Source organism: Misgurnus anguillicaudatus, unplaced genomic scaffold (assembly GCF_027580225.2).
Source record: "Misgurnus anguillicaudatus unplaced genomic scaffold, ASM2758022v2 HiC_scaffold_29, whole genome shotgun sequence".
NCBI classification, from domain to species: domain Eukaryota; kingdom Metazoa; phylum Chordata; class Actinopteri; order Cypriniformes; family Cobitidae; genus Misgurnus; species Misgurnus anguillicaudatus.
In genome coordinates this window covers 3620363-3634120 of record NW_027395279.1, presented here as the reverse complement: position 1 = coordinate 3634120, position 13758 = coordinate 3620363, and the positions used below count along the sequence as shown (strand labels likewise).

Genomic DNA, 13758 nt, shown 5'->3' with positions numbered 1-13758 from the left:
ATGCTGTACTTTTTAAAAATAACACAAATCTTAACTTTTAAAAGACAATTTGTAGTTTACTAAGTAACCTATATAATACATATTTAGCAGATGAATGATTTTAATACATTTATAGTAACTTTAAATGTAACTTAAATTTATTTATTTTTTATTTGGGGGTACATTTCAAAAGCAGCAACTTGAGTGGACAATAAAGTAACAGGTGAAAATAAAATATAAATATATTGTTCATAAGAAGTGTAGTTGATTTAAGCATAATCATATGCTAGAAGAAGTGTCTAATCTCATAATGTTAGCTGCCAAAGATGTTGACTGGCAATGAGGAGAGCACTGGCATCTGTCAGCAGCACAGCTTTAACTCCTGCAGATGAAGTGTGTTTGAAAGAAAAAAATGGGGTCACTGAGAGCATGGTGGGTGAACAGCATATGCATTTCTGAATTTACAGTAGTACAAGAAATGATTGTGTAAAATCATATATGTTACACATATTCTTGACCAATCATTATTACTTGACATGTTACTCAAAACATTTTTGATGGCAAATTATGTGTGCGTTATAGAGCCACAAGTCATCATGTTAAACCCTGGGAGTATGAGAGATTTTAAACCACTGGGTTATTATCACACTGTTAAAAAATTAGCTGTAGTTATGCAGCTGTTTGCCAGTAACTTATGTAGATTTAAAGGTTTATTATTTACTGGCAACAGTTTGTTCAAAGTTAAATCAACATTAAACATTAACAAGTCTATGATTTTACAGCATAAAACTATAAAATAACAGCCTCATGCAAAGCATTTTGTGAACCAGAAATCCTCATGAACCTTTTTCTGTTGTTTCCTTCATATTTTGGTTCCCAGAATGCTTTGCATGAGGCTGTTATTTGATGGTTTTATTCTGTAAATAAAAAGACTTGTTAATGTTTAATGTTCATTTAACTTTGAACAAACTGTTGCCAGTAAATAACATACATATAAATCTACAGTAAGTTACTGGCAAACAGCTGACAGTAATACTGTAAGTTCTACATAATTTTTTAACAGTGTAGTGTTAGGTGTTGATAGATAAACAGAGTTTTATGAATGGTTACAGTGAGGATCAGTTGAAGAAAAGCCTGAGGTATAAGCACATTATACTGTAAGTCTACAGTACAAGCCTTGTGAGCTGAAAAATTATTGTATGCAGGACACTAACAATCTTCTCTGTGATAAAAAAAAAAAGAATTTTAACTCATTACAACAAAATGCCAAGAGCATACCATCACATAATTATATTGTATTCCTTGAGCCATGCAGACACCATAATTTTTTTTTTAATTTCAAGAAAAATGTAACAACTAGAGAAAGATACAAATACTGTAGATCTTTAAAATAATGTGCATTTTTATGCACACCAAGCATAAAAAAATTAAATGACTGTACTTGACTTTTGTGTGTTGTATATTTAAATTAAATTTCCTCTTTGTGTGACAGACAATCTGAATTAAAAAAAAAAAAATAATATATATATATATATATATATATATATATATATATATATATATATATATATATATATATCATCAATACGTTGCAATTATATGAATTTAGATACATCTTAAATTTGTTAATAAACTATTATCCTTATATTGGGGTAGTTAAGATTATCATTTATATTCAACATTTGATAGGCCTATAATATACCATATTATGAAACACATGTCTATATTTTATTAATTATTATTGTAACAAAATTTATCAAATTTAATATATAAGTTTATTTTCTTTAATTGTTAGATTAATAGTGGTTAATAAAGTCAAATAAAATGTCAAAGAGTCAGCTGTAATATCATTGCATTTACATTTCAGTGTTAGTGGAAGTCTAGTTAAGCAACAACTGAGGCTTAGCCTGACAGTTAGCCTGCTCCGGACCAGGCTAGTTTGCAAGCATAAGTTTCCATAGTAACCGGGGTTGAACTAGTTCAAGTTTGTTTTATGAAACGAAATCCACCGGCAATAAGCCAGACTTAACAAAATAAGCCTGGCTTATTCTGTAATCTAGTTTTATGAAACAGCCCTCAGCTCATTTGTATTTAAAATGACACAACCAAAATGGCACATTTTTACTCTCACATACAAAGTGGCAATTTAAACATGCTATAATAATTGATCTATATGGTATTTTGAGCTAAAACTTCATATATGTACTCTGGAGACACTGAGTATTTTATTTTACATTTTAAAAAAAGTCTGTGAAATGTCCCCTTTAAGCTTTGTTTATTCTCACCCTTTGCTCCACACCGCGCGTGGCCAAACCAATACAAAGTAAAGGATAAAAGTCGTTCACTAGAACAACCTTTGGGCTTGTAGCATCAAAGCTTGATGTATAAATATGAGAACATGAATAAAGCAAGAATCTCTTAAATATGTCGTTATTAAACATTATCATTTCATTAACATCTTTACTAAACAAATGATGCCAAAATCTCAAGGTTTGTATTTTACCCCTCATCCGGTGGTACATTCAATACAAATATAAGCCAATAATTCTGAATTATATGTAAAATAATTTGTTTTAAATGGCAATGTTTCCACACTTTAATATAAGGGGTGGTTTACCGGACAGATTTTAGCTTAAGTTTTAGCTTAATTATGAAATATAACTAGTTTTAACAAACATTTCTTATTAAAAACATTACTTGTGTGCATTTTGAGGCAAAACAAAGGGAACTGATGTATTTTAAGATGTGTATTTTAATTCCTGTCTGGGAAAAAACCCTGTGTCAGATAAATAGTATATGCATGGATCGATCAAAGCGATATGTAACAACAGGCTTGCTTGCTCAGCCAGAATCGTCTCAAGGCTTGTCATTTTTGGATGTGGAGCTGCGTCGAGTATAAACAAAGCTTTACTCGCCTTCATTTCACTCATATTAGGTATGTTGCTAAAATTTTCAAAATGGTTAAATGCTAAAACGAGTTGTTCAGATAGAAAGAGCTTGAAAAAAGCTTTTAAATTAGACCAATATCATGTATATGGGTTAAAGAATAACAAAATACTGGCCATTTGAAACTCGAAAATCATCACTTTATTTGGTCCCATGTTTTCCATTAAAATTCAAGAAAATGTGTGACCGAATCATGAAAATTATGAAGTTTTTAGCTATAACTTTTTAAATCGTTAAGATATTGACCTGAATCTTTCAGGATAAGCTGTTTGCCATATCCTCTACATATTCCACTTCTGAAAAGTCAGATATATAAAAAAACAAACCACTAATTACACCAAATAACACTCTTTATTCAGTCTATATATACAGATATCATCTACATGGCTATACGGCTGCGTCCCATTCTTTACCATTCAAGCAGATTTTGGTAGAGGTAAAACCACCTTTGGTAGTCGGTCAAATTTCTTAAAATTTCGTTCACTTGTAGTTTAGCAATTAAACTAAATGTCTTTACAATTTCAAGAATGTCTTTACTCAACTTCAGCAAAAACAACGACTATTTTTCAAACAACCGACTTTGGCGAGCTCGCACGGCCAGTGGTTAAACATGAAAGGTTGTGACTGAAAACGAGAAGGTACCTATGCTTCTTCCGGTGGTGTTAACAATAAAAACTCAGAAATTTCGCCATCAACAAACCAACAGAAGCATTATTTTCAACAGCACCGCGCGCCGCCTGAGAAAATCTTGAGTTTCGCTGAGTGGAACCAAAACGTCAGCCGCGACAGCGGAGTTAGCAACATACCTACTCATATGACTTTATTCTGTGGAACTTACCCAGCAAGGTAAAACAAAACTAATTTAATCAGATTAATTACAAACATTTCTCAAAATATTTTTGCGTTTATCAGAACAAAAAAATTTATACACGTCAAAACCACATGAGAGTGAGTTAACAGAATTTTCATTTTTGGGTGTACTATCCCTTTAAGATGGATCTATTTTTTACCAGTCTTTTTCTGATTGGACGGTACATTTTATCACAATTAGTTACAAATAAAAGTGTCTTTGATTTGTTGTCTGTTTAATTATTTTCATGTTCAATAGATCACCTTTTTCTGACATCTTAAGAATGAGACTGTATATATCTTATTTTTATTTTTTTATACAAAGACAATCTGCACGTATGATTCAAGACAACACAGTTACTTCCATTGACTTCTGTTTGGATCAGTGTCCATCAAAACCTTTGATGCAGCCAGTCAGAAACAAGAAGGTCCCATTTTTGTGTTTAGTTGTGAGAGTTTAGTTTGTCTCTTTACCACCAGCGGTAGTGAGCGTATGCCCGGTTGGCTTCGGCCATCTTGTGAAGGTCGTGTTTTCGCTTCACTATGTTTCCTTCGTTAGCAAAGGCAGCCAGCAGCTCCTGTGAGAGTTTTTCATACATGTGTGTGCGACGATGTTTGTGATCTCTGCATTCTGCGATCATCCACTTCATGGCCAGAAAACGCCTTCGATTATCTGTGAGAGGAACGGGCACCTGCGAGATAAACACATGAATGTGAGTATCAAGATTTTATTGTATTGTGTTAAATGTTGATGACTATGCATTCATATTTGTTTTAAGGAAAATACAAGCCACAACATTTTTACTTTGAAATGATACAAGACTAAGTAAAGACAATTTTTGGGTAAACTATTACATTTGAAGTACATGTATGCTAAATTGTATAAAAGTGTGTGTTTACAGACATAACTTTGTGAAGGTCAGATGTTAAAACATGAATATTTACCTGGTAAAACTTTCCTCCTTTCTGAATGCTGGCCAGACCAATGATGGGTTTGCAGTTTTCTAGGGCCTGATGGAAGATGGCGTATGGATTACATTCAATGTCTTCTCTATTAGATGGAGATTTGTGGTATTTCTCCACCTGTCTCCTCTTTATGGTCTCCAGTGTCTAAACGGATACAACAAGCAGAATTATATCAAGCTGTAAAACATATCAGACTTTATGTAGATGTCTTGTGCGCTGTGGTTTCATTCAGACCTGGTTCATGATTCCTCTAGCAAGGATTTTATTGCCATCTTCCATCATCATGTTGATGAACTTACTGTTGAGGAGCAAGATAATTCACACGTGTTAGATCTATAGAGAGATTATAAATAATATTTATTGTTGTTTGAACTGAAGGTGTTTTACCTGATCACAGGGTCATTGAAAGGAGAGCTCGTGGCGCTTGACCCTGCAGCTTTTATTGGTCTCACTGTTTTAAGTTCTCTCAACTCTTTCTGTTCAGGACTGAGATCTGATTCTGGATCAGTGTGGGCATCTTTACTGGGATCAGGATCCAGATAGTACGGATTATACCGACTCCACCGCACAAAACACAGACTGAAAAGATATATCAGAATGATATAAGAAAACAACCAACGTGATGTCAACGCAAATTTAGGTAACGGATGTAAACACGTTTGCTATTGTTAAGAAAACCTATAAAAAAATTTAAACGGAATGAACAACAATTAATTGGCACAGTTCTAAATAAATTATTTAGATTTTAGATTGGAAATTAAGCAGGAAAAACAAGTAACTGTTAACGTAAAATATTTACCTCGATGTCCAAGGTTTTAAAAAACGTCCGATGGAGGCAGCCATCTTTAAAATGATGTACAAGATTGGTCTTGGATCAGTTTAAGCGACCCAAACTGTAATGTTGACGTTTGCGCGAAAGCGAATCACTGATCTGAGATCAGACGTTAAACATCGACCTGATGCGACCGTTATAGGACCCCTGCTAAAGAAGGCTGTCTAAATTGCTGCCTGAATAAAATATTGTCTTTGATTAATATGTAAATATTGAAAATAAAAACATAGTTTAATGATTTTCGTTTATTAGATTAACATATTTACATATTTTTTATTTGTTGTAATTATTTTTCAATATAAATATTGATTAGGAAGTTTCTCTGAGTTAATGCGGTTTGAGTCAAACTAAACCCTGCGTTATACTTGCTTATTATGTTACAAAAGCAGGACAACTTACAAGGGCTAAACATTTAAATGTACAGATTTTATGCTTATATATTCGCTCTGGGAAATTCGCGCAACTTTCCATTCTACGCAAGCGTAGCAGTGCATTATAGGAATGGTAGTTCGTGGATCCTTTTTGACAAATTACATGTAAAATGTATTTTTTTAGGTTGCTTAGCTTTAATGTGATAGTCAGATGGTAAAGTTAACCTAGCTTGCTCAGTACTTGTTTAGCAAAAAATTGATATAGAAATAAGTAAATCTTGGTCACATCAAAAGTGAAAGTAAAACGTGGTCTACCGAGATTTTATGATCGTGAGATTTCTTCACCACAGAAACGTTTTTACGATTGTTTATAGTACACATGTATAGTTGATTTGTCTTCAATGTATTTAAGATGCATGTGCTTTATTGTATTTTTATTTCAGCACTGCTGAAGATCGCTGATGGTAAGTTATGTAATGTCTGTTTATCAGAACTTTCACGGATATCTTTCTTTGTCTGTCAGTACGTTGATATTTCAACAACTTTGTTTTTAAATTGTATGTAAATGTTTGAAGCATCCGGACTCGGAGCACTTGGTTGCACTCGTCGAGGTTAAATTGCATTGCATTATAACAAACTAAAAATTAAAGCTATACGTAAAATCAGTAAATACCAGCTAACAATTTTTGGTTCCCAAAACGTTTCCCTAACGTTAGTTTTTGGTTCTAAAAACTTTTTCTCTAACGTTTTTGTTTCCCATAACGTTATTTTCCAGTTTTTTTTTTACAGAAATAGAACGTTATTTTAAGGTTAGTTTAACGTTAGTGTTTGGTTCCCATAACGTTATTTTCCAAGGTTTGTTTTTGGTTCTTTACAGAAATAGAACGTTATTTTTAGGTAAGTTTAACGTTCCCCTAACGTTATGGTAACGTTTTGGAAACCAAAAATTGTTTGCTGGAAGTATGCACAGATAACATGGAGCAAAAACAGTTCAATGACAGGACAGTGCGCTTTAGCGCAGCATACTTTTTGATTTAAGTATGCAAATAATATGTTGAATCATAATGAAGCAACATTATGTAAGCTTTAAACATTGTCATGTAGAACTGTCCAGTATGGGTCACTCTTGGGTAACAATTTACAGAATATACGTAGGGTTGCAGTGAATAATATCATGAAAATCATGTCCAGCTGTTACAATGTCAATTCACTAACCAGTTTGGTAGGTTATGTTTTACAATTTATAGTCACATTATTTCCTGCAGTCTGTGTACATTGAGCACACATACTTAACTCTGTAGTATTTTCTCAATCGGATGCAAAAATACCTTGTGCATATTATGCGCAAAAGAATTGTGTACATGTCTTATATTTATCTCTTAATTACGTATCACATGATTCTCATCACAGAAACATGCAAGGCAATGACAACACGCATTACTAAGGTCATGGAGTCACGTGCTGTACATTCTGCAGGGTTCCTGTCTTTCATAAGATTACATAAATAAATGAAATAGTATTTTTTGCCTTTTAAAAAAGTGTGTTTTCATTGCCTATATATGAAAACTTCGTAAGAACAACTTTCACCAACTCAACTTTGACTTTGTACATTTCTCAGGAGATAAAGCGTGAACTCAGTGAGAGATGCTGTGCGCTTGCATTGCCAAGTCCTCTGCCTTTTTGCAGACTTCAGATTTGGGGTACTTTTAAACTGTTTCAGCAAGTACATTTTTTTTTGTGGGTTAAAGATGAAAGGATTTCATTTATTAGTTATTGGAATTTGGGCCATGAATAGTGATTGGGAAGCTTTTTGGATAGTTTTTAATGTTCATTGGGCTGGTTTGATACGCAAATCTGGCAACACTGGTTGTGGGAATGAGCTGACATCATTTAGATCGTATTTTATATAATGTAAAAAAACAAACATTTTTAATTAGATTGCAATGTTTAAGGTACATGTAAACTGTATTGTCTTAACCTAAATCATGAAATTAATTTGTATTGACAAAATTTTGTGCATGTAAACAGGGCTTGACATTGACTTTTTTGCTCACCAGCCACGTTGGCCAGTGGTTTTCCAGAGTTACTAACCACTCAGCATGTAAGCTGGCCACAATTTTGTTGGTGGAAAAATATATTTTATGTTATTAAAATTGACTTTGGCATGCTAAAATTACATATATTAGCTGGTATATACCTGGTATTAATACAGATCATAGAATATATTTAGCTGCATGAATAACAATCTGCCACTAAAAAAAACTACTTCTTCTGAACTCTCTTCATATTCATCATCGTCATCATTGTCCTCTATCGTCCATTGTCTACGTCAGGAAAGTGTCTTTTGTTATACTGTGACTGTCAAGAAGTGTTTGTGTTTGCAGTTGCTTGATATCACCATTTACCATTACTGTGTTGGATACACGTTGTATGTTTAATAAACTACCTGTTGCTTTTTCACATCTGTGTCAATCCCATCTGCCTACCATAACAATAACATTCACAGAGAATAAGATGTAATTCTGGAGGTGCTAAGGTAATACACCTTACAGCTGAGTGTTGAGGCATTCTCCTAATTTAAAATAAAGTCTGATGTATTCTCCAAACACACTGAAAACTGTCTTGAATAACTTAAAAGTTTTAGGTTGAGGCAATACTCCATCCAACCTAAAACGGGGGACACTACTTCATCTGTGTTTTCAGTAGATTACTAGTATCTTTATTTTAAACACTTAAATCATAATAGAAATTACTTTAAGTTTTTAAACTTATAAACATTAACAATTTATTTTACACTTAAATCAACCATTCTGTTATTCAAATTCATCAATCAAAAATATTAACATTAATGTAAAAAAATCAGAGTCAAATTCTTACCTTGCAATTAGAGACACACAATAGTGTAGGAAGTTCTGTATACAGATGCTTCCATAAATGTACAGTAGTAAGTATTACACACAGAGTTGTGTGGGAAACCTCTGATAAAAGAGCGCTTCCCTGAACCTTTTTGCCGAGCCACCATATACACAGATTAGAATCATTAAAAGACTCACATCAGAATTTGGTTGGTTCTCGTGACCTGAAGGTTTACCAAATTGTTAACCATCTGTGATCTAGATCCCCTCAGGAGGAAACGCCTCTATCAGGAGTGCAGATTATGCCTTAGTTACTAGAAGTTATTCTGTTTTTGATATTAACTAATCATTTCTGATAGTATCTATTCCAACAGTGACAAGTATCTTTTTAAATATTACTAGTAACTAATCATTAGATACTAGTAAGTACTATTTAACACTGGTACTTAATCATTAGATACTAGTACCTATTTATTGGCACTAGTAGTTATTCATTAAGTACTAATACTTATATATTAGACACTAGTGTCTTTTACAATAGTTACTAGTAACATTTTTAATCTTACTAGTCACAATTGTTTTTTACCTGTCATATGTAATGACTAGTCAAAATGGCCACTGTAGAGTAAAATTAAACATCTTACTAGTAAAATAAATTATCTTACTAGTTTCTATTAAAAAAGTACTAGTGTCTAATGAATTTATTGAATAAGTACTAGTAGCTAATTAATAAGTACCAGTATCTAATAAATAAGAACTAGTACATGGCTATTCAAATCTTACCCTGGAGGGCCGGAGCACTAATAGTTGATATCTGAATGACCGATCTTCATAGAAATCAATGGGGACATTTTGAAATTTGTTACTAGTAACAATGGAATAATTACTAGTCACTATTCCAATAAGTACTAGTATCTAATGACTAAGCACTAGTATCTATTTAATAAGTACTAGTATCTAATGAATAAGTACTTCTATCTAATGAATAAGTATTAGTATCTAATAAATAAGCACTAGTATCTAATTTTTTGTTACTAGTATTTAATAAATAAGTACTAGTATCTATCGAATAAGTACTAGTATCTAATGAATAAGCACTAGTATCTAATAAACAAGCACTCTAATGTTAAGGTACTAGTATCTAATGATTAAGAACTATTATCTAATCGAATAGATACTAGTAACTAAAAAATATGAACTAGTAGCTAAAAAATAGATACTAGTAAATGTAAATGAAACAATGTCGAAACAGCTTGCCATAGGTAAAAAAACAATTGTGACTAGTAAGATTAAAAATGTTACTAGTAACTATTGTAAAAGATACTAGTGTCTAATATATAAGTACTAGTACTTGATAAATAACTACTAGTGTCTATAAATAGGTACTAGTATCTAATGATTAAGTACCAGTGTTTAATAATACTTACTAGTATCTGATGATTAGTTACTAGTAATATTTAAAAAGCTACTTGTCACTGTTGGAATAGATACTATTAGAAATGATTAGTTGATATAAAAACAGAATAACTACTACTTATTTATTTGGAGATATCTTCAACCTCAAAAGGAACTAGTAAGAAGCTGTTTGGAGATATCTTGATTCAAACAGATCATTACATAAACATGAGTAGAGTACCCCTCAACCACCCAATCTGTTAATCAGAGTTTACATGGTAATACAATGTATTATGCTATTTAAAGTGATATTGATGGTTTAGTAACTGGCTTTGTATATGTTAGCATATCTGGCTAATCGGTTAGCATAAAGACGCAAATAAAGACTTTGTTTAATATTTATTGCTTTGGGTGAACAATATTATGTAAAATAATCCTTCATCATGGTAGAGAGTTGAATTAATCTCATGTAATGACATTTGGATTGATTATTGGCAGGTCAGGAGATTCAAGGTAGACAAACCTACTGTATCAAGTCTTGTTTGTTGTTATCGAGGTGGCGTAAAAAAACCTCTTGCATAATTTTTAACCAGGATGCATTTTCTTTAATGCTCCACCGGTCCACCCCTAATGGAAAGAAGTTGCATTGCCACACATGTTTATATGCTTACACTATAATGTCTGACTGGTATCTCTCTCTGCCTCTGACATATTAACCTTATTATAGCCTTATATACACACATATAGTTTCTTTGTCATATTATTCTGTACACATAAACAAATAATACAGGGTCTGGCTTACAGTCCCAGCTCTAATACAGTATTTATAAATATTGTAAGGCAGCAGGTTGTGTGAGCTCAATGTACACAGACTGCAGGAAAATGTGACTATAAATTGTAAAACATAACCCACCAAACTGGTTAGTGAATTGACATTGTAACAGCTGGACATGATTTTCATGATATTATTCACTGCAACCCTGTTGCAGACCCCCCTCATCTCCATTTTAGAAAACTCTAGGACTAGACAAATCACAAGAATTGCCTATTTTGGATCCACAACAGTGGATTTTGCTGAAATGTGACACGTTTGCATCCCTTGCCTATTACTTAAAGCAGCTGAGAGATACTAGACAGTGCTCTTTAAAGTATGCACACACTTGGCTTGTTATTAACTAAAATGTCCACTCACAAGTAAATTGCCAATTTGTGGATTTTATTTAATTGGTCTTCATTTCAAAGAAGCAAGAATCTAAACAGTCAAAAAATCCACAATTCAAATCATTTACCAATACATAGCTGCATATTTCTCACTTGCTTATTGGCATAGCTTATCTTTTTTTTTTTTTTTTTTTTTTTTTTTTTTGGTAGTTGTTTTTTTTTTTTTTTTTTTTTTTTTTATTGCTTTAAACAACAACAAAATGATATAGTACACAACTTTAGAGCCAGGGGAGCAAATAAAACATACACACACAAAAAATAAATAAAAAATAAAATAAAATACAAGACCATTATTCAAAGATTCTAAAGACAGTACATAAATGAACAGTCTTTATAGCTTTTCTATTAGTACAAGAATGAATTGTGGAAAAATAATTTTTAAATTCTTTAAGGAATACAGAAAAAAGTGGCTTTTTGTTAGAAAACTTACATTTATGAATATGAAATTTGACCAATAATATTAATAGATTGATTACAAAAGCCTCCTTTGTCACACAGTTTTCATATTTTAAATAACCAAAAACTACATTTTCAAAAAGCAAAACAAAATTAAAAAGTACCTTTTCCTTAATAAACAACGACATCTCATGCCATAACTTTTTCACATGACTACAGTGCCAAAAAATATGGGGTACCGTTTCCAAGTGTACAGAGCAAAAAGAACACCTTACATCAATGTCCTTCCTAAACTTACTTAGAAAATGCTTGATAGGGTAAAATTTGTGTATTAACTTGAAAGAGATTTCTTTTACCTTGTTTGTAACAAAGAATTTATGAGGTAATAACCAAACACTTTTCCAATCAAGGTCATTAACAAACTTAGCCCAATAGGCAGTAGAGCAAGATTTAGTAACAATGTCCTTTAAAAATAGTGCTCGAATAGACTTGTTATTGCTTTTGGTCTGCAAAAAACAAATTTTACCACATACTGTGTCCATTGGATTAATTGTGGGCATATTAACTGATGACAGCACACCTCTACATAAGGAGATTATTCCTGAATTAATTGCAGAAAATACAAGAGCAAACTCCCTAGGGGTTACAGGAAAATTAAAGTGCAAAAGGAACTCATCATACGTCATAAGAAATCCTTGAGCATTAAACAAATGACAAACTAAAATAATATTCTTTTCAAACCAGCTTTTTATAAAAATACTTTTGTGTTTATACAATATACACCGGTTATTCCAAATAAAACAACGTTGTGGAGAGAAGTTGTGCTTGTAGATTAGTTTCCAAGCTAATAAAGCTTGAGCATGAAAGGTAGAAAGTTTCACTGGCAGTTTTTCAATTTTATAATCACACATTAATAAAAAAGAAAGGCCCCCAAGTTGGTCAAAAACAAAATTAGGAATGAAATTCCACATAGTAGGTTTTTTCAGACAAAATTTCAGCCAATTAATTTTGAAAGTATTATTTAAAGTAGAGAAATCTAGAAAATCTAAGCCACCACTGTTAAGTGAATTTAAAACAACAGATTTACGAATATAGTGTACACGATTCTTCCATAAAAAATTCAATAAAATCTGATCAATAGTTTTGATAGTTTTATTGTCTAAATGTATAGATGAAGCAATATAGGTCAACCTAGAGATTCCCTCAGCTTTTGACAGAAGGACTCTACCTCTAAGGGACAAGTCCCTTAATAACCAGAGATTAAATTTACTTTTTATCCTTTCAAGAACAGGACTGAAGTTAAGAGAAACTCTATCTTGTTCATTTTTCGAGACAACAACTCCCAAATAATTAACAGTTTCTTTAACAGGGATACCATCTATAGGCACAAGGGAGGAGCTTTTCAAGGCTAATATTTCACACTTTTTAATATTGAGGCACAGACCTGAGGCATTTGAAAAGAGCTGAATACTTTTAATAGCTTGATGAATCTGGCTGGAGTTTTTTAAAAATAAAGCTGTGTCATCTGCAAGCTGACTAATCAAAATATTTCTACCGGCAATATGAATCCCTTCTAGTTTAGCATCCTTAATGAAATGACAGAAGGCCTGTGCTACAATAAGAAAAAGATATACAGAGACTGGACAGCCCTGTCGGATTCCCCTTTCCAGAAGGAATCTCCGTGTTGTGCCATGCGCTAACTTTACGGAGCTATTTCCTCCTGCATACAAAGTTTCCATGGCATTACAAAAATAGGGCCCGAAACCAAAACGCTCTAAACAGAAAAAAATGAAAGGATGCTCAATTGTGTCAAAGGCCTTGAAAAAGTCCAGAAAGAGAATTAAACTGTCATCATCTATAAGGTCAGAGTAATCAATCAGGTCGAAGACAAGCCTAATATTATTGAAAATATGGCGGCCTTTCATAAAACCTGATTGATTTTCGTCAA

At 32.5% G+C, this 13758-nt stretch overlaps 2 protein-coding genes and 1 pseudogene across 2 annotated transcripts in view; 1 reads left to right on the top strand and 2 right to left on the bottom strand.

Moving 5' to 3' along the window:
- Window positions 1–4059: 4059 nt before the first annotated feature.
- LOC141362766 (small ribosomal subunit protein uS7m-like) lies at window positions 4060–5697 on the bottom strand. Its single transcript, XM_073864988.1, has 5 exons — window positions 5540–5697; window positions 5128–5319; window positions 4975–5038; window positions 4720–4884; window positions 4060–4466 (listed from the first exon to the last, which is right to left on the bottom strand). The coding sequence occupies exons 1-5, from the start codon at window positions 5581–5583 to the stop codon at window positions 4245–4247; spliced, it is 687 nt and encodes a 228-aa protein (XP_073721089.1). The 5' UTR covers window positions 5584–5697; the 3' UTR covers window positions 4060–4244.
- The window catches only part of LOC129436703 (small ribosomal subunit protein uS7m-like), a 52473-nt pseudogene continuing 42774 nt past the window's right edge, over window positions 4060–13758 (bottom strand).
- Window positions 6218–13758, top strand: part of LOC141362765 (uncharacterized) — a 44972-nt gene continuing 37431 nt past the window's right edge. The window contains exon 1 of the mRNA XM_073864987.1: window positions 6218–6407. Within this exon, the coding sequence (XP_073721088.1) occupies window positions 6356–6407 (52 nt within the window). The 5' untranslated portion in view covers window positions 6218–6355. The remainder of the gene's footprint in view (window positions 6408–13758) is intronic.